The 24,883-nt window shown below is 37.1% G+C and overlaps 1 protein-coding gene across 2 annotated transcripts; it reads right to left on the bottom strand.

Annotated features, from left to right (window-relative positions):
• Positions 1–682: 682 nt before the first annotated feature.
• Positions 683–21,695, bottom strand: WTAP (Wilms tumor 1 associated protein). 2 transcript variants are annotated; one of them, XM_009708220.1, is made up of 7 exons: positions 21,662–21,695; positions 21,520–21,575; positions 17,707–17,765; positions 15,819–15,946; positions 8,776–8,954; positions 3,795–3,949; positions 683–1,907 (listed from the first exon to the last, which is right to left on the bottom strand). In XM_009708220.1, exons 1-7 carry the CDS (start codon positions 21,689–21,691, stop codon positions 1,324–1,326), a joined length of 1,191 nt encoding a protein of 396 aa, XP_009706522.1. In that variant the 5' UTR covers positions 21,692–21,695; the 3' UTR covers positions 683–1,323. The 2 variants fall into 2 exon arrangements, with proteins under 2 accessions (XP_009706522.1, XP_009706523.1); XM_009708221.1 differs by lacking the exons at positions 683–1,907; positions 3,795–3,949 and adding an exon at positions 7,418–8,564 and having other exon boundaries at positions 21,662–21,691.
• Positions 21,696–24,883: the final 3,188 nt, after the last annotated feature.

Here is a 24,883-nt window from a genome sequence, read left to right as displayed (position 1 = left end):
TCACAGGTAGAAAAATGTTGAAACTGGACTTAAGTCAACCCAAAAGTATACCAAGTACTTTCATCTTCCCTTCAAACAGTGCTTAAAAGCCAGTGCTTTTTCATCTCCTTGCTTATATGCTACCATCACTAAACTAGTAGATAGAAAATAACCACCAGAAATTCAGGTTCTGAGAAAGTCTTAACTCACTGCTACTGAACAACAAAAGTATGCTTAATTAAAAGTAATTTTTTCATTCTCTACACCTGTTAAGAAGTCAGTTCCCTCAGCTAGGCATTTAAAAACCATAGGAGTTCTATCTGGTTTAAGAAGCTGAATTACTAACTCCTTAAACATTTGCAGTTTAATTTGTATATTTACCTGTTTGATATGACTAGGTTTTTGGCATTTTTTTTTAATCTTTATAAAAGCCACGTTCCAACTCTAAGGTTTACGGTTTAGTTTTATTAACCTTCTCCTTTTCTTTTTTTGTTTTTCTCTATCTGTCAGTAAGGACAAAACCTGTAGAGTAAGCACTATCAGGCTGGCCTGAAATTACTACAATAGTACACACCTGTAGCTTCAGGTATTTGGCATAAGCTGTATCAGACTGACACAGGAACAAATTCAATTAGAAAAGCAAGTACTGCAAATAGACTGCATAGAAATACACCATGTAAGCCAATGCAGAACAATGAGGAAATTACATTATTAAAAGTTTTTATTTAGGTTTGGTCAGTACAGGTAAGATAATATTGGAGTCACAGAGCAATATGCATAAACAGGATACAACAGTTCTTAAAAACTGAGTAACTATGCACACAATTCATAAACATTCGGTCACCTAAGGAGAAAATGCACAGATGTATGGTGGGAAAAACTGTAATTAACACTGAAACCACTACAGGACTCTTTCAGTAAGTCCATCTTTTAGTGATAAAACTACTGTACTGGGCAAACTTGGCAGTCATAAACCCACAGCTATTATGACAAATCTTGAACGTGGTGTAAGTATAACAGTATGAGTAAGAATGCCCTTACACAGCACAGGTTCTAGATATACACAGATTTGTACAGACATCATTTATGTTATATTTTATGGAAATAATTTCCATTTCAACTTCACATTAACTCATATAAAAATAACTTGAGCTACACAAACGTCCTTTTAGCAACATTCAACGTAATTAACTGTTAAAATTTCCAAAGTGGCAGAGGTATTGAAGCAAAAAGAAAACCCACAAAAAGGCAAAATTGTGACAAGTATGCACTAACTTAAACAGCTTCTGGACAGTATCCTCTCCCAATTTAAATGACACTGTATAAAAATGTTGCAGAAAAATGTTACAAAACTGAACCCTGCACATTTACAGTGGAGTCCAAACCATTCTGGACATGACGAGAACCCACAGTTCTGTTACCTTTCATGCTCATTGTTTTCTCCTCTTGAGGATCATGATTGGAGTCTGTGTCATTTGAGTGGTGAGTGAGAGAGTTTTCACTGCCAGTGGGAGAGTCTACACTTTCATACCCAGTACTGAGTTGGTTTATGTAGCTACCACTTCCTCTACCAGTTCTATCTTCAGAGTGGTTGGACAGCTTATTACCATTCCCTGGAGAAGCTGGGAAGTCATCTTCCGTGCCGCTACCCTCCCTATAAAATCCAGGCCCAGACGTCCGCTGATGGGAGGAGCTACCATTGCTTGGTCCGTTCGCCAGACGGCTGCAGTCTTTACCCACAGCCTCTCCCTGGTCTGTAGGCTCAGAAGATGGAGTCCTGCTGGTACCTGGGTTGGAGGCCTGGGACTGCTGCTGCTGGTACTGAGCCAACTGCTGGCGAGTCTCCTTCAACTGCTGCTGAAGAACTAGAATGGTACTCTGCATACCCTCTACCTCCTCATCAAGCTGGATGATGAAGTCATTCAATTCTATATAAAGAAAACACATTTGTTGCAAATACTTAATAGCCCATATATAGCTTGAATCTCAGACACAAAAAAAATTAAGACCCTATCACTCAACAGACTCTTTTTCAGCCATTAGGTCTGGACTGGTTTTGATACTCTGCCTCTGAAGGAGGGAGGAAATGCTTGACTATCATCTACATACTTTTTATACTGCTACTCAGAATATATGAGAAGAAATGAGCTTCTGGGCAAGAAAGGAGGGTATTTGGAAATCAGCTCAATTCAAACAATTAGCATTCTGCAAGTACTTCCTCGTGTATCTAGTTTTACTCAAGTATACAACCTTAGCAGAAATACTGTAAGAGTGACCATGAACCACATCTGTATGTAATATATCTGAGCAATTACAAAAGCCTATTTGGTGACACAAAAAAAATTTGTCACATTTCAAGGAAGTTTCAGCTCTTACTGTTTTTAATCGTTTAAATCCTGCATAACAGGACACTAAAAGACTTTCATACCAACAAAACCATTAACTAATTCCACAGAGTATTTTAGTACTTATGTACCAAGAAAAGGATTTTACAATTAGGACTGCATTTTGGAGCAAAACAAATTTGACCTGAAAACAGTAAAAGAAACACTGACTCCCCCTTAGTCTTCAATTCAACTGCACCATTGATATGGCAGAGCAAATAAAATGCAAACTGCTTATTATTGTAAAAATTCAGAAAAGTCTTCTTGCTGCTATGGAAAAAAAACCACTAGGAAAACTGCTATTGCAGGATTATTATCATCTTTGTTCATACGAGGAAGAAGCGATAGGGGCTAAAGAACACATCTCAGTCTGGAGCTTACTTCACTATACTGCATTCAAGAGCAGAAATCTTTAAAGCATGTCCACGCTTGCTTCCATTACAAATTTGACAGATTTAGATGATGTGCATCATCTAAATATTAGTTAAGCAGCAAAAGGGTAACTATTTCCAACAACATGTCATTACATAAAGAATCATTTACCTTACGAACTCTAGTGACTACATACTATGTTATAGTGCTACTTTCTCAAAAATATGATCCTATGGGGGAGGAAAATCTATCCTTAAAAACACAGGATATGTCTGATTTAGATAATGCCAAATCAAGTCTATGCTATCTTACAGACCTCAGTTGTAAAACAAAAACATATCCAGGTTTATGTGATGTTTAAAGAGCTCATGTCCCTAGACTGACTGTAATAATCAGATAACCTACTCTAACATTCTACCAAAAAACCCCACTGATTCTATGCAGAACTCTCAACTGAAGATTTTTTAAAGTTGCATTTTCCCCTCCATTTAAATTATGCAAGAGGTCAGAGTTTATAAGAAATTTCAACTTAGGTTTACAATGCTGTAAAGTTTGGACTGTGAATACAGTAACAAGATATTTTAGCTCATCTGAGTTACCTAAACACAGAAAAACCCCACAAAACTCTTTTTCTTATTCTTTGGCATTGTTAAAAAGTTGATTTTTAAAAAATAATTTCAAAATGAGTCAGTCAACAAGAAGCATTCTGTTCTCAGTGCATGCTTAGCTTCATGCAACATTAACAGCTTTCACCTTACCAATTCACCAATAATGCATGCAGTCTCAACATTCCCTATTAAACAGCAAGACTTACAGTACAAAACCTGGGAAGTTCAAATGCAAATGCTGCATTACTGGAGCTCCAAATCCCACCAGTCCCCCAAAGTTAAGTTCGTTTGGTTTTAAATTAAGACTATCGGTGAAGACTTACAATTGACATATTTTACTCAATATTGCCCTTTCATTCTAGCAAAGATGGTTTTACAGTATGTGTATCGTCAGGAAATTAAACTAGCAGAAGTGCAAGGCAACTTCCATTTTCTTAAAAAAACCCCTTACCATCCTGACTGCTTTTAAGTTCCTCACTATATTTCTTCTGTAAAGCCAACTCTGCCTCAAGCTGTGCAATACGTCCTTGGGACAGCTGCCTTCCAAGCTCTTGATTCTCCTGGATAAGCATTCGACACTTCGCCATTAACTTTTTGCCTGTTTGGCTGCAAAGGAAAGAGCCATCTATCACAAAATGAATATAAAACCTTCAGTAATCTTCCTCGATCACATTTACAGACAAAAAGGAGATGCAATTTCTGCATGTCACAATTCAAGGAACATTATGCCTCAACATAATTGTCATAGCAGAAAGTCTCCCTATAGTTACCACATGCTGTTCCAGTGCCAGTTGATCTTCTGCCGCTGTCCCATAAAGTGGAAGGCAAGTTTTATTACTGCAAATACGAATAAGCATATTGTTCTTTTTTTGATACCAACATCTGGATTATCAGTATGCACAATCTTGCATGTGCTAATTCTCAATGGAGTTAAGTATTTGATTAAAGATGTGCCTTGTAATTCAAAAGATCAAGTAACTGCACAAGAATTATAATTCAGTTTACACATGTAAACAAAAACCTTCATTTACTGTATTAGTAAAATTTAATAATTAAATTTGGGTGAAGAGAAGAAAGTTGCTTGGGGGAAATATTAAATCCCATGTTCGTTTTTCATAGTGACAACCATTTTCCTTTAAGAGGCTTAGACATTCTTCTGAATGCTGTCCATGTACTCATTTAGAAAATTAGATGTCTATGTTTCAACTCAATTTATGTATTTGGCAGTAAAGTACATAGTCTGTTTCATAATTTCTATGGTCAGCCTTTCCTAAGCACATCTTGCATGGAGGGGAGAAAGAAAGTAAAATGTAGCTAAAAATTGGCAGATTAAGAAAGGAGTTAAATTAATTTGCTTCCTTTAGAATGACAGATTTCAGATCATGCGTAATTATCATTAGGACGTCTAGTTTCTGAAAGAAATGGGCAACAGGCAGGAAAAAGTATTTTGAACTGACAAGATTTTCTTTACTAAATGGGTAACATCACACATCTTTAATCTTCATGGTAAAAATTGCATTGTAAAGCATTATAGGAAGTAGTATGCAAATTAATATATAGGCAATACAGCTGACGCCATAAAAGAGAAAAATTGAAGTCCTTTAAGACTCTTGGTCTGCCAAAGTCAGGACAGCAACCACAAACAGTTCTTCTTGTAATAGGCTCAGTAACATAATGAAGCCGTCCTCTTTTCTAGAGGAGTGAAAGCTCTGCCTCCCCCCCCCCTGCCAAAAAAAAAAATTTTAAAAAGGCAACCTGAACTTGAACAGGTTTATTGTTAATTCAATGGCAGGACTTGCATTACTTTTCAAGACCAAGAAGGTCATTTAATTTTTTGTTTGCTTTTAAACAAGTGACAAAGGTTGAAATAAATTTTGAGGATTAAAAAAGTAGAACAGGAAATTTCTGCTACAGTTCACAGCCGCGGTTCTCTCCTGCAACCAAAGTACCCAACCAAAAGAATTTAAAATAATAATTTCCTTATCAACTACCTTTTAAGCGTTCAAGCCTTAGACAACTTTTAAGTTCTGCCAACTCTGCCCCATTTAACATTTTCCGACTGACTCTCCCAAATCTTTCAGATGGGCTGCTCCAGAAGGAATCTGGCTGTGTAAAGTCCTGGAAGCCTGAAACTGCTAAAGGCAGCAACCTGTTTTCTTTCTTGATGAGATGTCCAATGCCAGGTCCTTGAAGTTTAAATTGTGCTGACCTAATACAGTTCAAGTCGCACAGTTAGGATGCAAGTTTTCTTAGAGATGTTCATTCTGTGCAAAGCAGGACCACTTTGGAGATAACCAATGTGACATATCCCAAAAGTTATTAGGCAGACATGCAATGATTTTTAGCCATTTGCAAGTTCCTGTTACTGTATTCATCATCACCGCAAGTTGAAGAAGTTCACAGTGCTTAAGTCATTTAATGCTTTTCTCTTCACAAAACAACGTCAACTGTAGAATTAGCAAGTACCAGTTACCTTGGAATGGGGACAATTTTAGAATCCCATTAATTTCTTCATGTTAACTCCTGCCAAAATGTAAAGTATTTATTACCTGTATAGAAATTTGCATAGTTACCTATAATGCTATTTCTTCCCATCAAAATTTTCCCAGATGTCCTGAACTAGTACGGCACCAAGTAACCTTTCCTTGCAATTTACAAAAAAAGGCAGCACATGCAAGAATATCAAATCCAGTAACTTAAAATAACTCCAATTAGCCGTAAAACTAAGTTTGGCATTGTTTTCACAAATCCTCTTGAACATACATGCAACAAAACCTGTAAGAATGTAAGTGGTTAAATTTCAGAAGACTAGTGTTTGTTGTACTAGACTCACTGCAAATGACATTTCTACTAATTTTTAATTCAAGTGTATACTCTATGCTTAATGACAGTTCAAGTGGCTTAGCATGACCATTCCTTTGATTACATGCCCTTTTATTTATCCCTCCAGGTATCAGCAATGATTACGCCGTACACCCTACCTATGGCCAAGGCCCAGAACTGACACCGCCTAGGGTTGCTGTTAACATGTTACGCTAAGAACATCGGTTATGAATCTGAATAGGAGCATTATCTCTTTCAAAAACTAAGTCAGATGCCATGAAGTAGGAGTAGTTGAATACAAAGGTGGACAATCAAAGCAATTCAAAGGGAGGGGGGGGGTGCAGGATGCAAAGAGAATGACAAAATCCTATAAATACTTTACATGAGTTATCATTTCTTTACCTTTCCAGAAATAAAAATCAGTAAAATCTTAACCCAGTTAACGAAGACAGCCTCAATTATTTACCAGGAAATAACTCTAATTTTCTGTATTCCAGCTACTGCATATATGAATGATGCGCATTCACACCACTGACTTATAATTATATGATGCATATTAGGGTATGTTATAGCCACAGAAAGAACAAAATTTTCTTTTGATACTTTTGCTTTAAAGAAAGCAGTAAGTTACTCGTCTCTCCTCAGTTGTACACACACACTTAGAGCCTGAGGACTTAAGAAAACAACCAACCTGTATCTAAATGTATTAACTAATTTTCTGAACTCCAAGTTAAGCAAGTAACCTGCACGGCGTGCCTCTATCCGCACATTATAGTGAGCTTTATAAATGGCTTGGTAACACGTTAACAATTTATTAATGCAAGTCTTACCTCTGTTTTGATGCTAGATCATTAAAATCTTAGATACCGCTATAGCAAAATCATTCCAGATGTATCACTTTTAAAAAGGTAAAGTTTTTCCTGTAGGTTTTTCTTTTGCTGTTAAGTCATTACTCATGCAAAAAAAAAATAAACCTGCATAAGTATACTACTCTCTGATCCCATAATAATCATCTGAAGCACAAACAGTTAAGATACTTCTGAGTTAAAAATACGTAATGCCATCTTAATAAAAGTCATCAAAACAGTTAGAATACATCACCTTCTGTGACAGTTGGATGTCTTTTTTTTTAATTTAAAACTGAATTTTCTAGGATCAGACCGAGTTATAAAACGTTGCCCAACTGTTTTGAAAATCAAAACCTCGGATTACTAAATGGAACTCAATTCACTAAGGAAAAAACCAAACACATAAATGCTATACCAAATCTGCATTTCGCTTTACACACCTCAGACATGCACTCCAACTGTCCCGGATCGCTACTCTTACAAGTAACTTGGGACAACAGAACAGAGGCAATAAAGTAGCAAAGGCTCCTTCACTGATTCCACCAAGGAAAATGCATGCATTTAAGGCTTTTTCGTTTAAAATACTGACTTTGTTTTCAGAGAACGAGACAATGCAGAAATAACAACCTGTTCAATTCTCGTTCATCCCAGGAGTTTCACAATACAACAGTATAACCAGTAGTGTTCCTTGAACTATATATTACAACTATTTCAAGGCACATTTTATATAGAAGTGCAATACAAAAAAAAAAAACAGGTGTACAAAGGAATAAAAACACCCCACCAACACTGAAGACAGTTGCCATTGTGTGCCTTCTGTACTGAGCATTTGAGATCGGTTCTTAGTGTAGATCGAAAAATTCTCATTTCTGCATGAAAACATGCAGTGAAATACTTATCACAACCAGTTTTTCTTATACACGCCAGTTGTGATCAAATATATATTGCTTCCAACAGTTTTAAACCTGCAATTAGATAGAACGTACATTTTCGTACAGTCCTAGTTTTGAGGCGTCCACGGTATTACCAACCATCCAGAAAACAGTTCATTATTTAGCAACATTGACTTAAGGCTCCATCAAGTGCTAGAGAGCCCAAAGGCTAAACAGTCAAATGTGTACACTACCACTGTTGTGACACCAAATAGCACTCTCATGGCTATTCAAAACTGGTTAGCAAGTAAACTCTTTAACGCAAAATTCACCTCATTGAGTTTTGACCCAGCAGTTCAGTGAACAAGCAGGAAGTCCACAGTCTTATTGGCAAAACTGACTTACAGTGTCTCTACGTCACTAGGCTCAAGGTTAAGAGCGAAGCATATTCCACTTCTACATTTTACGGGAATTTTACATGTTCAATTCATGATTTATAATCTCTAGGTTCTCTCTCCTCCAAACTGTCTGTAGACACAGTGTGCCACAGACTTAAGACTTCTGTTTCTCCCTCTATTTTCTTCAAATAGAACAATTTTGCAAATGTCTACATGTTCTAGAAAAGATTTTTTTTCGAAGATGGCCATTTCTTCAGAATAGTCCGACGCCGTCAGGCCTCTGAAGCAAAGGGGGAGAAAAAAGCTGAAACACAAGGTTCATCTGGTAAGTTTTACATTAAGCATTACAAGCTGGACAGTATAAGAATGTGGCTTTTGCCTCAAAACGTCTGAGTCTTGGTGTGGAAACGAGTACTTGGCTGTCCCACCATAGCATTCTCGTAGTGGGACTGTCAGGGAAGTCTTGACTGGGGAGTATTTGTTTTGTTTACCTATCAGGCGTAAATTTCCAGGCACTCAGTTCATTTTGGGCTTGTTCCAGTTTGTCTTTAGTCTGTTCCAGTTCACCTTTCATTTTTAGGAAAAACAAGTTGATGGCTGGGTCCACCATTGTTGATCGCAGTTGGGCAACACTAGGCTGCTGGACTTGCTTGAGGTACTGAATCTGATTCTGCATGAAATAAGAAAAAAGACTGTTACTCATACAACACTAAATAAAATTTTGAAGTCATTTAGATACAAATAAAATTAGTTATTCCAAAGATAACATCAAGGAAGCTTGCCTTGTTTCAACACTGTAACCTGAAAAAGGCAGGATAAAAATCGCTTTTGTCTACCTGCACCCTATCAATGTGCATACTCACCTAATCCCCCATCCCACCACCTGCCAAGCTTAAACTTTCATGGCCATTCTTTTTTTTCCTCCTCTCTCTGCTTTAAATTGTTTTCTTGTAAATGTAAACGTCAGTTTACATTTGCCAAAGGAATGACTGGAGCATTAGAATGCTCCCTTCCTTTTATATCTGCCTGCACTCTTTTGAGGAAAAAAACTACATATACAAAGAGTTATCTGCTTAAAACAGATAGCTAATTTCCATGTAACTCCAGTGAAAGTTGTTATGGAACATTACAGCTAATATTGACAAGTAATATTTTTAAGCAACTACTAAAAAGGTTTTTACAAACTTCTAAGGTTTTTTACAAATGTGATAGTCACTCATGATGCAAGTTTCCATATTTATTCTTTAAACAAAGTAATTTAGAAATACTAACATCAATTAAACAGATTTTGGTTGGATTTGATGCTCTTGCAATAACCACAACCCAAAAGACTTAAAATTTTCTAATATATAACCCAGAAGACTTACAATACAGTCAAAATTTCAGGAGTAACTGTGAGAGGATTTCTTTTAAATATATCATTTATTAGTCAAAACTCGTATGTATTTAAATAGGATTAACGTTTTGAAAGTTTCTTGTATTTTAATCCCATCACAACAAGACAATTTTAAAATGTACTGAACAGTACGTGTTTAGAATCTAGCTAATCACTAAATTCACATCAGCCTACACAGAGTGTTCATTCTTAAGCTCAATTTATTATGCTCCCTGTCTCACACACATTTCTTCATCAGCAAGAGATGAACAAAATTACACAAGATTGAAAAAGAAACAGTAATTGAAAGTCTGGGGATTTGCCTCCTGCTGCACAGACAATCTTGCAACCAGGCTTGATAGCAACAGAGTTTCACTGACAAACAGTACAAGGCATCAGCAGCAAAATGCAGGTAAAGTCTCCCTCCACACTTTGCTTTACTTGGGACAAGCAGCACAGTGAAAACCACTGTCAGTTTAACCATTTCCTGTATATACAGTTACTCTGTTATGGGATCTTTACACAGCAATGGCGAACAGAAAGCGTAAGTACAAGCATTTTATTTACCTTAAAAATATGTAGTACTGACCTCAATCACTTCTTGATTGAGGACAATATATGTTTTCATTTATATCTTGTTAAGTAGCAACAATTCTTGGATTTCACTTCAAATAAGTGATTTCAAAGTTATTTCAATAACTGAAATATTTCCATTGACTTCATATTAATTTGATGTTACCAAAATAAAAATATTTAGCTACTTACCTAAAAAATTTGAAATAACCATCATACTTTACATTCTAAATAGACAAACTTTTACGTGTCTAGAAAGAAACATAACGGGAATAAAGCACTGCATAAAAATATTTTCAAGAAATAAAGCTCTCGAGAACCTATCTACAAACATTACTCAGAAACAGGAAATTCAAATTAAGATTATCCTAACATTTCCTGGATGGTATTTACAGGTCCTTTGCCTGACTGAACGAACAAAACGTTCCTCACTGAATAAAGATCTATTTAATTTATTGCTATTGCTATATCTTTTCTACCCGCTCAACTTTCTGACACTTGCACTACTGGAAGTTTTTCAACAACCTGTCAATTCTCTGTGAGGGCTAGCACTAGTAGAGGGTAAAACAGCTAGTTTAACAGATGTCTGCACACATACAGACACTACAGCTGGCAACAGATTCCATGAATATAATTATGCTACAGCAACGTGGTTCCCATCCTATTTTTAGACAGGCACCATTGAGGGGAAAAAAAAAAAACCACAACAGACCACATTCCTTGTCTTACCTAGGCACAGCTCCCTCCCTCTTTTACTGCCAGCCTAAGAACTGTAACAGATTCCTTGCATCAGTAGCACAAAGAATTGCTGCCACCTGCTCCTCACACAGCCCAGAAATGCACTAAAACACCCATGAGGACCCACCTGATTCTGTTCAATGTCAGTTATTTAACAATCTCATTTGGGTATCTCTAGCTCCTGCTCCTAGATCAGTAGCACAAAGAATTGCTGCCACCTGCTCCTCACACAGCCCAGAAATGCACTAAAACACCCATGAGGACCCACCTGATTCTGTTCAATGTCAGTTATTTAACAATCTAATCTCATTTGGGTATCTCTAGCTCATGCTCCTAGGCCAAGCAGAGAGCACTTGCATAGGTTCTACCTAAGACCTCAGCTGTCATTCCTTAAACAGCAGTGTAGAAAGAATTTACTTACTTGAGCTGTTTTTCCATTCCCTCCCCAAACTTAAAGACCATTTATTCCTCCAGTTTTTCCAACTCAAATTTTCTCCATCCCTCCACAAGTGCTTTCTCCAGTTGTCACTCCAGAGTACTCAACCATCAGGCTTTTCATCCACCCTGACCTAGCAACCTCTCCCCAATACAACCCACTCCCAAAGCAAGCTCTTAACCCTTCTGCCTACCTCCTTATGCCATTCATCTTCCAGCTTAGCCACTCCAAACCTCCCACCCTTGCTCCTTCTAGCCACTCTCTGGTATGTCTCTCCTCTCGCTGATATTCCAGGTGGTAAGAGGTGGGGAGCAGAAGACTGTGCTTGCATTCAGGCCACAGCTGAATACACAGGAACAGTCCCGTCCAACACCAGACCCCAGGACATCCCTGCTCTAACACCTGAAAGGTTTACTGGCTGTTCATATTCCCAAACATGAAAGCACACACTAACTGGTATTTTTCAAAAGCTCATCAGATGACAAATAGGGATGAATTTTCACAAACTGAATAAAAACCTTGGTATGAGCTTTCTCTCTGCTCTAACCCAAGGCAGAACACTGAAAGCAGTCTATTTAGAGGACATTAGGCTGTGTGGGGTTTTGTTTGGGTGGATTTTTTTTTTTATTGTTGTTAAGATAAACAATAACATTTTTCAACCCCTCTGCTTCTCCATGTTCTTGGAAACAGCTGAATCCTTTCATCTGAAGTTGTCCACAGATATCCACAAAGAACAGATCCTCCAGCAGGAAGAATTTAACAAAACAGAACACAGGTGCTTAACAGAAAACGTAAGCAATCTAAGTAAGCACAACTATATATCCTTCTTATAAGGAAGGAGCAAGAAGGAAGAAACTGCATAATGAACAGGAGAAAAAACACAACAGAGCTGTAACCTAAACCACAAGCAGGTTATTAAGAGCAATGGCTATCTAGGTACTATAGTCCAACTGCACAGGAAGCTTCCACTCATTGTTATCTGTCTGTTCCATGGAAAACTTATTTCACTAGCAAATACTTCTAAATGCCTGTCCGCTTCTGAGCTACAGTAGCTGTGCGGTAGCTTGGGAGGGCGTTAAGGCCTCTCCCTGAAGTAGCAGTAACATCATCACCACCTCTGCCAGAAATAAAGCTTTATGTAGAAACAGTAGCCAATACTTTACCCACACTTCCCTAACAGCAGCAACCACTTTCAGAGTGTTGTTCCTGCTAGGGGGAAGGTAGCTCAAGGCTGCTGCTGATAACAGGGCACATGAGGTATTAAACAGCTCAGTTTCAATCTAGGCCTTTAGTTAAGCCACCCTAAATTATCCAGAGTAAGTTTGCAACACCAGTCAGACTCTCAGTAAGCTCCAAGCCCACATATTCTGCTGCTAGACTCGGCACAGAGCATGAGAGAGAATGGAGCTATATACTCAACCACCATCTTGTTTCTTCAAAAAGAGCACCGAAACAGACTGAACCAGGACAATGACTCTGCTACTGCTACTCTGACATGCACACCTATACTTCAGGAAGATGACTGATGACTTTTATAAGCTGAAGTAGGTTTTGGTGTGTTTTATCTTTTTAAAAGAAGGGTACAAATTAAAACAGCAACTAAGACAAAGTCTATTACACCTTACTTAAAACAGAGGTCATATATTTTAACTAGCAAAGTGTTTACACATCAGTAATCAGAAAACTCACATGTCTTTGCCAACTACTACCATTAGAATATGGTATGGTATTTCTAAGTTTTTATCCATTTAAATTTGCAAAACTTGAATATAGTAAGTTTGCAAGTATAAAACATGTCCCGAAAATACATTAAGAATAATATGAACAACCAGTATTAAATTATATTCATCTAGTTTTCAAGAAACTTGACACCATAGATGCTCAGTCTTTCTAATTAAGATGTGATAGGAAACTTAAAGGCTTACATGTAAGTAACTGTCACTAGTATATTTTACATGTAAATATGGATTATAAAACATGGTTAACTATGTAGAAGTAAAGGAAAGTTATTTTATGGACTGAAAATTAGACATGTCAAATAACATCATATGATGAATAGCTTTTGTTCATTTATGGAATGATTTAGCAACCTATAGTTTAGCTTTACATCTCATCAATCATCATTTATTTTGCTACTGTTACTTTACTGGAAAAATAGTATCTAGTAATAGAAAGCCAAGTAGTCCTCCAGAACTTCTTGAAACTATGTGCTTTTAAACTTGAAAACATTTTAAGGTGCCAGTGTCTCCATTACCGCTTTTACCCGTCTTCTTCAAGGATGCATCTTCCTTCCTCCATGCACTATGGAGGAGATTACATCCTTTATGTTATTCATGTGTTAATACCTGGAAAAATATAAGCTGCTTGGCAGTGGTGGTGTTTGGTTTTGTTTCTTTTTTGCCCCCCTCTCCCCTTCCTTTTTTTTTTAGACACTGAAATTAAGGAAAGCTCTTCAGAAGTTCTTCTAAGCAGAAGTTTGGGAAAGCCTATGCATCACAGCTATAAACATCTTTAACAAAGTGCAGCCAAAAATCCTACAGTCTTCATGATCGTGTCAAAATTCAGAGTCTTAAATACTTGAATTTTTTGTCTAACTCATTCTTTTAGGAACAGGGAGGAAGAAAGGTGGTAATAGTACACACAAATTTGGTTTTGGTGACAAACTTACATTTCTTTTTATTTTTTTAGCATTTATTGTTCCAGCTATATGCTCAGAAGTTCAAAAGAAAAAAAAAAAAAACACCTTCTTATTACCGCTGTTCCTCACAGCAGAATTTATCAGTAAAACTAAAAAGAGAAGCAGGACCAATATAGTAGTCTTACTACTAGGGAAATATCACAGTATAGTACCAGAACAGATCTTCATTAGCATCCTGCGCTGCATTAGGAGGAGTGCTGCCAACAGGATGAGGGAGGTGATCCTTCCTCTCCACTCGGCACTGGGTCCAGTTCTGGGCTCCCCGGTACAAGAGAGACATGGACATATTAGGGTGAGGCCAACAAAGGGCCATGAAGATGATCAAGGGCTTGGAGCATCTGACATACAAGCAGAGGCTGAGAGCGCTAAGGCTGTTCAGCAAGGAGAAGAGAAGGCTCCAGGGGATCTTATCAATGTGCATAAATACCTGATGGGGAGAGGAAAGAACGCAGAGCCCAGCTCTTCCCAGTGGTGCCCACTGAAAGCACAGAAGGCAATGGGCACAAACTGAAACATAAGAAATTCCATTTAAACGTAAGAGAACGCTTTTTGCTGTGAGGGTGGTTGAACACTGGCACAGGTCACCTGGAGAGGTTCTGGAGCCTCCATTCTAGGAGATGCTCAAAACCTGACAGTGCACAGTCCCTTCTAACCTCAATGATTCTGTGATTCATTTTTTGCCACTGCAAAGTAAGCTCTACCCTCTCATTTTTAATTTTCAAACCAGTGCTTACCACAAACTAAAGTCATCTTATGGTCTTAAGAGCAGTGAAAATAATGTATACAGAGTTAAGTGTCACACTACTATACCTGACAGCTCTGAGAATCTACAGGAAAAAAGAAAGGAAGGCTAAAAGAAAATAATAGAGGAAAGCTACAATACTAGATATTAGTTTTGCACAGAGCTTGTATTTTTCATAAGAGAAGCTCACAGGAGTATGTTACACAAACTAGCAATAAGAAGCTGTTTATCATCTTCTCTCAGGAACTGCCAAATTAAAACAGGAGGTGAAAATTATGTTAAGAAGGCAATCCAAAAAAGATCAAAAGTCCAAAAGCAGAAGATAGTTTCAAGAAACCAAAACCAAACAGAGAAGAAAACAGAGTCACAGAAAACCCACAGAAATAAAGGAGAGAGAAAGAGAAACAACAACAACAAAGAAGGTATTCGGTACAAAGAATGTTAGAAACTCCAAGAAACAGATCTGCCAAATTTCCAACCCCCTCTGAAAAAGCCCGTAGTTCTTTTCCCTACCTAGCCAAATGGATGCAGAAGCTTACAAATACCTTGTTATCCAAATCCAATGTAAATATCGGCCTAAAACCTCCTAAATGAAACTCAGTAAACTCAATCTTACCCTTACGTTTCAATTTGTTTCTGCATCCAATGACAGTCAGAAGTAATATTTTTGGTAAATACGCACAGTTGATAAATGCTAGAAGAAAGTAGGCATGATTCATGCAAAAATTAGCTTGGTTCCGAAGCAAAAATCCTTCCAAGCACAACTGCTGCTGAAAAATCAACTGAAATAACTAATATTAAAAAAACCTCAAACTTTAAGAAATTATCTTTACTAATCCAGTGAAAGTTTAAGTGCGCTGCCATTTCTTTAAGCACAGAAAATGGGACTCTAGAAGTATAGGAAAAACATAGCACACGGGTACTGGCTCAAAAGCTGATACCCTGTAACACTTATCCTCTCTAAATACTTACAGTACACTCTTGCATCTCCTGTTCCTTAGTTGCCAGCCTCATCACCAGAATATTTTCTCTTCGGGCAGACTCTTGCTGTTGCTGTTTCAACTTCTCTTCAGATTCTCTCAATCCCGTCACATCATTAGCTAATACAAGTAATAAAACACAAAAAGCACACGTTTTATAGCATCCTCTCACGAGCAGTTTTTAAAGACAGCTAAGAGAATCTGAAAACCAAATTCATAAACCACAGAAGAGATAAATAAATAAAAGTATGACTATAATAAGCATAAGAAAAATCACAATATCATTAAGTATTAGAAAAGCTTGACAACAGTTGGTTTTAAATACACCTTTCTGATCCTTCCTTAAGACTTACTGAACTTTTGAAAATGTTTCCATGTTTATTTAGGAAATAAATTTTAAATTGCTTGCTTAACCAACTACTATTACAACTTGCAGTCTGAAACTCGGGAAGTCGGAACTGTCCTGGTATCTATATGAAATGTTGAGGCCAGGTGGGGGCAGAGGGAAGTCTACACTCTGGCAAAAAGCAACGAGCAGTCTGTAAAACAGCATTATTTGTGGTCAATCCTCAAACTGGTCTCAACACTCCGTGAGTAAACAGTAAGACATTTGACGAATTCAGAAATGGCAGTTCAGTCACAACCAGAATTATTCTGATCATGAACATTTATGAAAGTTCATATATGAAATACAAGAGAAGGCAACACAGCAATTTCTAAGTCACTCAAACAGGAACATGTGCTAGCAATATACATTCACTCTGCTACTTGTCACATACAAAATGATGGTAAGTTGGAATAATTGAGATTTTTATTTTTTCTAATTATCTGAGAATGATTGGCTGTAAATGTAAACTAAGAACATCACAAATCGCTTCCGGGCAATAATTTCCAAACAACTCTTTGCAGATAATTCCATAATACTACAGCCTGTATTAAGAATTTCCAAAATTGATAAACTGGGAATGTTAAAACAACTTATTTATTTACCTATGTTAGGACTGTTTGAGATTAGAATGAAATCAACTGCTTACATTTGCCATATTTTAGTCTCTCCAAAACTCAAACATTATGGAGTGGCAGTAGAAGAGGAATGTAACAGAGAAAACAGAGAGGACATCCGTTCAGATTGACAGAAAACCACCCTTCAAATTCAGCGGTACTAAATCTTTATGTACTTAGACTGAAAAGGTGAGCGAAAACAGGAGACTCTATCACTAGCTACCAACACAATTTTTAAGAATGACTTAGGATTGGCAATTCAGTCACTTCCAGAATGTATTCAGCTTTTCCCATATTCTCTTTTGAAAGACTGAAGTACAGACCAAGTTTTAAAGATCACGTAAGACTGACAATCAAATAGCTAATTTGCCTAATCAGATCAAACATTACTTGGGGACTCATTTTTGACCTTTGCCAAACTATTGCCCCTCCCACGCGGTTTACAATCCAATAGTCTCACAATCCCCTGTGAGACTACTGAAGGCACAAACATTCACAGAGTATTTTGGTAGAGGATAACATTTCCTTCCTCATAGAATAGTCCTGAAAATACACCTATTTGTGGGGTTATGTTTTGAGATTATTTTTTTTTCCCCTCTCCTAGCAATCTGGATACAGATGGTCCTACAGATGCAAAAAATAGACTTTTTAGGTGCTCTGCAAGATCTGCAAAGGAAAATAAGTGGCTGAGAAAGTTGGGAAAGGCTGAAAACTTACAGTAGATAAAACAGTGACTTTTTTCTGACAAAAAACTGACATATAGATTATTATATCTCTTATTTCTAACAGTTTTAGAAAGCACAGACATTACTTGGACACTCTGCTTTACACAAACATTCAGGTAACTCATATAAAATTTTGAAACTTGGCTAACTTACAATTAAGGTCTGTGTACTTGCCCTCCAGAGCTTGCACATATGCTTCATACTGTTTCCATCTATTGCAGAGACAAAGAGAAGAAAGATTTTTCTGAAGCTCAGTTTATTAAATTAAGGCAACTCACTCCTAAACTTTCAGAGTATACATTTATATCATAATCAGAAAACGTCAAGAGGGAACTACACAATTGCATAAGAGGCAATTCTAGTTTTAAAAAAGGGGCTTTTAATCATGGAAATAGTTAAATCCACTTTCCATCTCAAAAGGATAAAAAGTGTGTTACAACACTTAAAATTGCCATCTTAAAATTTACTGCAATATTTTAGACAAACATTGGGATCAAACACTTATTATGTATCTGAGGTACTTTACACAGATAACTCTCATTCTTAAAGCAGAACAATTCAAACAAAATTCTGTAACAGAAACCATAATACAAAGACAACATTAAGTCTGTTACTCAGTGAACAAGACCAGTGGAAGTATATTACAATACACTAGAATTCAGTGTCTAGGTTTAGTTATACCAGCTCATTCAAACCAACACCATAGTCTGATTATATTCATTAACCAGAAGCCAAACAGTTTACTAACTCTTTGAAGGCATGTTATTTAAACAATTGATCCACAGTCAGAAAATCTCACACTTAAAAACAGCATTGCATTTGATACAAACAGTCAAATCAGAAGCAAATAAAGTTTGCCGTAAAACTTAGCACAACGTGTCTTACCAACAAAGTTCACAGGATGGTGTTTTGGGGTTTCTTGTTTGTTTTTAAAGTAGTACTTTGTTTCTAATTATGTATCTTCCTCACAATGGTACAATTCCCCAGTACGAAACAAATTCACCTAACAGCTTACCACTACAGAAGGGGAAGTTTCCATTCCCTTCTCCCAACCACCCTTTCTCCCTGCCACCTATTTTTATGTCAGACTCACCATAACTGCTTTTTTTTAACTCCTTAATCCACACCACCACAACCTCAAATCTAAACTTTAAAATCTAACTCTAGGTCATTTTTGACCATTTAGTTAATTCAAACAGCTCGTTAAAGAGTCTAAAAAGCATCAGATCTGTAACAGCAAGTCAGATTACATGACTGGGAAAAGCAAAAGTAAGCACAAGATCTCTTCCTCCTAGTAGCAACAAAATTTTGCATCTCTTCAGCTGAATGTGAAACCAGCATGAATTAACTCTCTTAAGCTCTGTAGAAGAGAGTAGATACATTTCCATTTAACCATTAAACTTTTCTCTCTAAAAAGAACACCGTTAGAAACAAAAGTTTCACAGTTTGACCACTGAAAGTTCTATGTTAGTTCAGGACATTTCAATCCCCCAAAAGTGAAACTGAAACAGTCTATTAAATAGCAAACTCAGAAAAAAAGAACTTAATTTTTACATGAAATAAGAGTTGGTCTTCAAATACACCTGCAGGATTACTTGATTTCTAAGTTACATTTCAACAGCCTGAAAACAATAATACTGTCAAAATCGTGACAGATACTCCCCTTTCCCCCGATAATACAGCCTGTGAAATGATGACCTGAAACACAAGTTAAGTAGGCATGACAGACCACCACAGAGCAATACTGATCAAATTTTTTGCTATGATCCACAGAATGCTTTGTTATTGTGTTCCTGGCTGTTCTTTCCTCACAGAAGCTCCTGCACAGTCAAGTTAAGGAACTACTGCATTAAAAAGGGGAGGGGAAAGATGAAGGAGATGAGACCACAGCAACAAATAATGAGACAGGCAGAAACTCACAAAATGCCAGACTGAAAGACTTCTTGTTGATCCTGCTCACATTTAGTCAAAAGAAGTTAAAATGAGCAAACTTAAATGATGTACTTCGTGGAAAACAACAGTGAAATTGTGATTCATGGCACAGGAACTGACAAAAAGGAACTAGTATTTTCCACATACGTATTTTATCAGCGCAATTGTACAGCAATGATGATGTATTACCTAAAAGACCAACAGCAGATTAAATGTGCCTGTATCTTAAAAAACATTTGCTCCATCAAAGCATGGACCAGAAAAAAAAATGCATTCTAAATCTTAATTTAAGACAACTCAGTAGTGGTCAACACACACTTTTCCATGTCTGAAAGTAGTAGAGATGCCTTTGATTAAAATATGATACACATATTATTCCAACCTACAAATGAAGCCAGGAGTTAATGCAGTAACTGCTAGTTTCACGTGAAATCACAATTAAAAGTGAACTTACTATAAATCCATTAAATATGCACTACATTCAAAGAAAAAACAACAGTCTTCACAGGACTGCTTAAGGTAACCAAATAAAACGCATGTGGCCAAAACAGCATTTAAGTTCCCACTTCTGGGTATAATGGACAGTTATTCTCCTTAAATCAATTAAGCAGCATTTTTGGGAGCAGAAGTTGCTTTGTCTACACCAAGAAGACGATTCAATAGCAAAACAGCTGTCATTAGCAAATCCCCTCCTGTCTCCTCATTAACAGAGTTAGAGCTGCTGACGTACTTCACCTCCTTAGGTGTATTCCATCATATTCTCACTTGAACGTATGCTGGAAATGGATCTCTTCTATGGTAGCAATTAATCATTGCAAGTTACAGAAACTGGTTACAGTTGGAGGCTTTTTTGTTTTGTTTTCACACTATTGATAAGAAAGCAAGTTGCACAGAATATATGCTTTGATACTTTGACAGGAATTTTATAGCTGGAAGTAAGGGGACAGCTTTACAGACTTAGAAGTTCACTATTCCAGGGGATAATTGTGAGTATGGAAACTTTTATAAAAGGTTCACAAGGCCTAAACCACTTAACATCAAAACAGCATTTTTTCATACTGTTTAAATACATTATCCTTTACTATCCAAAAGACTATATACTCGGAGGAGGCCAGAAATCAGTTATAAACATACGAAGCCAGACTCTGTTGACTCCCCTAGAGCCAGTTGTCACCCTAGAAGTAGCTGGCAGGATAGTTTGCCCAGAAGAGGGAGTAGCTGATCATATACCTTAAGTGTTGCACTTGTATCCTCATGTTTCTACACAGTTTAGTCTTTGTTCTAAGAAGTAGCAATATTTAACTACAGAGACCCCAATAATGCTAATAACTTACAGTGTACAAAAAGCCAAGAGCTAAAGCTTACCAAAATGCACACACAAACTTACTCTAGCAGATAAAGCAATGACTCGCAGATGCCTAGTTGAGTTAGCTCCTTGTTTACACATCAGGAAATTCAGACAAGTGGCTTGGGTCTGTTTTTTTAGGCAGGTGGTCTGCATGACAGGATTGCCTATTGTATTTTCCATGGTGACACTTAGCTTTCTAAAAGGTGAAAAAGATGGCCAGACTCTTCTCTATGTAAGTTCTAGGTGATAAAAACTTAATTTTAACATTTTACTGTTAATATCTGAACACGCTGAGAAGACAACTGCGCAGACAGGGAAAACCTAAAACTTACTGTAGGTGTAAGGAGTTGACATTTTTCTGGTGTTTAAAAACAACCTGCTATCTAGCAAGGAATGTAAGCAACCATATCTTCTAAAGTTACATGCGAAGAAAAAAAAACTCCTACTCGCGTATTACAAAATACTGATCAGGATTTTGTCTCTTTGGAAAAAGTGTTTCCCCCAAACAATATGTAAAAATATTTGAGACAAGATAAGAACTTTCCAAAAGACATGTATCATGAAAAAGATAAAATAGTTTTTCAGAGCAAGGATGCCAAAAATAACGGAAGAGGAAGGCCACACGTCTTCCATTAAAAGTTCACTAAAATGCTGAGATGGAAAAACTGCTTTTTACTTTACTTTACCTTAAGATGAGCTCGTCTCTAGGTAAAACCTTAAAATCTGCTTCACTAAGGCGAACCTACGGAGCAAAAGGAAAAGCACAGCTTATCAAGCTGTCATGATTACCTGGGGCGGGGGGCAAGTCACAAGTATTTTTAAACATACCTTCTTTGGGAGAGGTTCTTCATTCGTCATCGTGAACTCTGAAGGGAAAGAAAGAGAGTTTTACTTGGTGTAGTTACTCATGTACATGAAATACTGAACAAGTCGGAAGCTTGTACTTCCAGCCTTATTTTTTTTAATTTGCAGTATTAGACTACTGAAATACTGGTTCCACACAGACGCTATGACAAGTTTGCTGCTGTAATCTAGATACAAAGTCAATAATCGCATTTTTTTTCCTACAAGTTAGCCAAAACTTTCTCTAGATGTCTAAAAAGCCTATCAGTAATCAATTCTTCCTATTTAACTAAGCAAAATCACCCAACTTTGTCCATATTTGTTTAGATCAAACTGACATTTCATATGTGCCTACATCTATTTAAACACTGCATTTTACAAGGTAGAGGATAATCCGGGTCTGAGGAAAGCAATTTATACTACTACTTCAGTATCTCTTTGGAATAAAAGTAAATCACTTGTGAACATTACCACTAATGTTTGGGTTATGTTCTTCCAACGAACTTATTCTCTTAAGATTCTGATAAACAAGAAGTATTAAGTAGTTATTTTAAACCCCTCGTGGTTATTTTTAGGAAAAAATGTCAAATAAATGGCTTGGATACACCATCAAATTCAATTCCTCTTATGTGCACCTAGCATAAGAGGACTGCATTGTGCTAGGTTAAATATTCACACTTCCTTGAGCTACAGGACATGCCTCCTTACCTCAAAAGGATAATACATAATATTTTCTACAACTACTATTATATAAAAAAATTGACTTCGCACAGATTATACGCAGACAAGTAACAATGAATGTGAGGTTTGCTACAGGCATGCATCTTTGCAATATGCTTTCCAAGAGAAAAATGGCATGTAATATTAAGATTCTACAAGCTTGTAAAGCTGCTGTGATGCACATACCAAAGAAAGGATGTGTCAACTTGGTGGTGAACACAGCTTCACAAAAACAATGCTCTTTAGTTAAAAAAATACCTTCTCTTCTCAAAAAGACATTTACAGACTACCTTAGGTATTATCACAACAATACCCAATGAACTAATTTAATTCTTCTAAGCTCTAACACAAATAAATCCTAAAACTATTTGTCAAAAGACAAATACACATCAAATGAAGTAGAGCCTCCTCAACCTACACTAACCATTGCCATAGCACTCTACTGAACAAAACCCTGGTTAAAAACAAACAAAAAAACACCACCACACACAACACACCGCACAACCTCCCCAGAAAACAAACAAAAACCACACACACCAAGTACAGTGCAGAGGCGAAACAATTTCCAAGACTTTCAATAAAATAAAAACTGACATTAGAATTCATGGAAAGGTTTCAAAAAACATTCAGTAGAAGCATCTCACTGATGAATGGCAGCTTCCTGTTCCTAGTCTTAGTAACACCCAGACACTTAAGTGCTTCCCTAGCCTAAGAAGTCCCTCCACCTCCACACCACCCTCTCTCTCACACACAAGAAGTTACTCAAGCATTTTGCTTCAACTTCTGGATGCAGCTCCTCATTTGAGACTGCTCTACCGAAAACGTACCTCAAATATTTTCATGCGTAAGAGGCTATCGATACAAACTGCCAGCGTCCAACTCAGCCAACCAAAATAACACAGAGTAACTTCACATCACAGGGGAATGCTCATGACCCCTGTATTTAGGTTGCCTACCTCTCTCACTATAATTTTCCTGAAGATTTTTAGAACCTTTTAAGTCCCTCAGTGAACCCTGCAGCAGCATACAACAATTATGAACAGCTGATTGCTGCCACAATCATGACGGAAAGAAATCAAAGGCTGATGTTCTATCTTCTCCAGACCTTGCGCAAGGTTCCAGCACCCAGTTCTCTACAGCAGCATCAGACCTGGCTGCCCCAACCTCTACGCCCAGCACACCACCATTTACAAAGTCATCTCCTGCTTTCAGACAAGAGCAGGAAAGTGCCAAAGACTGAGGTTACACGCTACTGCGTGACAGAAGTTACTGTTTTACTGCCACCTATTTATTATCACTTGTAGTGATAGAACCGTACGTTAAAAAAAAAACACACTATCTAAAAATATTCTACAGGTTATTCTGGAAAACCAAGTTTGATCACATCTACACATAAACACTAGTGCTCTTTCTGTATGCATGAACTTCACCTCACTACTCCCATGCAACAGCTTTTTTTGGCACCTACAGTAACTTACCAAAGCTTAGAAATTTATTACCACCATATATCTCTACCATTGTGCTCAGTGTTTTGCAGAAACATTAAGAGCATCAGGCTGACTACATCACTTGTCACAGTGATCAGCCTTAGCTTTCTGTTCATTAACAGATGAATTTGTACGCTACAGACATTACAACTGAAATGTTCATTCTTTGAATTTAATAGAGTAACTTTTCAAGTACTGCACAGCAAGAGATGCTTCTCATCACTTGCCTCCCTCTGAAAGAGGAGATGATATCCTTCCTGCACAATCAGAAATATTTTGCAAGGGCATGATGAAGTGCCATTTTCTACAACAAAAAGAATCAATGAAAACAACATTCCTCTATAACTGACTGGAATTAACACGATTAGATTTTGTGATTTATATGATGAACAGTTTAACCGTACTACCCTAAACACTTTCATGATTTTGGGGAAACGATGGCTGCTATGTGCCACTCCTTCTGCATATCTGCTCCTGGCAACAAGCAATATAAAACCATATTCCATACTTAAAATAACAATCATGGGCACTGAAAAAAAATTTATGTAATTTCATCAAGCTTCAGGCTTTTATAGCAATCTAAACACGAAGAGAACTGAAATGGAGAAAGAGCATTTTAATTTTGGGAACTCCAGTAGCCGCTGCTATGTGCCACTCCTTCTGCATATCTGCTCCTGGCAACAAGCAATATAAAACCATATTCCATACTTAAAATAACAATCATGGGCACTGAAAAAAAATTTATGTAATTTCATCAAGCTTCAGGCTTTTATAGCAATCTAAACATGAAGAGAACTGAAATGGAGAAAGAGCATTTTAATTTTGGGAACTCCAGTAGCCTGTACAACTTCTGCTACAACGTTTGGAAAGCACGGGATTTAAGGATTTAAAACAGAAAACCTAAGAAACAAAGTAATTAAATAATATCAAGTATGCTGCTTTACTAGCTACACCTGAAGTAACTGCCAGTTATTTTAACGATATGAAAAAGAGTTCTGTG

This window comes from Cariama cristata, unplaced genomic scaffold (genome assembly GCF_000690535.1).
Source record: "Cariama cristata isolate BGI_N322 unplaced genomic scaffold, ASM69053v1 scaffold4189, whole genome shotgun sequence".
Lineage (NCBI taxonomy): Eukaryota > Metazoa > Chordata > Aves > Cariamiformes > Cariamidae > Cariama > Cariama cristata.
This window is presented reverse-complemented; position numbering and strand designations above follow the sequence as displayed.

Coding starts and splice junctions, on each gene's coding strand:
- WTAP (XM_009708220.1), bottom strand. CDS start 21,691: ATGACGAATGAAGAACCTCTCCCAAAGAAG. Junction 3,950..8,775: donor TGGAAATTTACGCCTGATAG/GTAAACAAAACA, acceptor TTTCCTTTGCAG/CCAAACAGGCAAAAAGTTAA. Junction 1,908..3,794: donor ACTTAAAAGCAGTCAGGATG/GTAAGGGGTTTT, acceptor TTCTTTATATAG/AATTGAATGACTTCATCATC.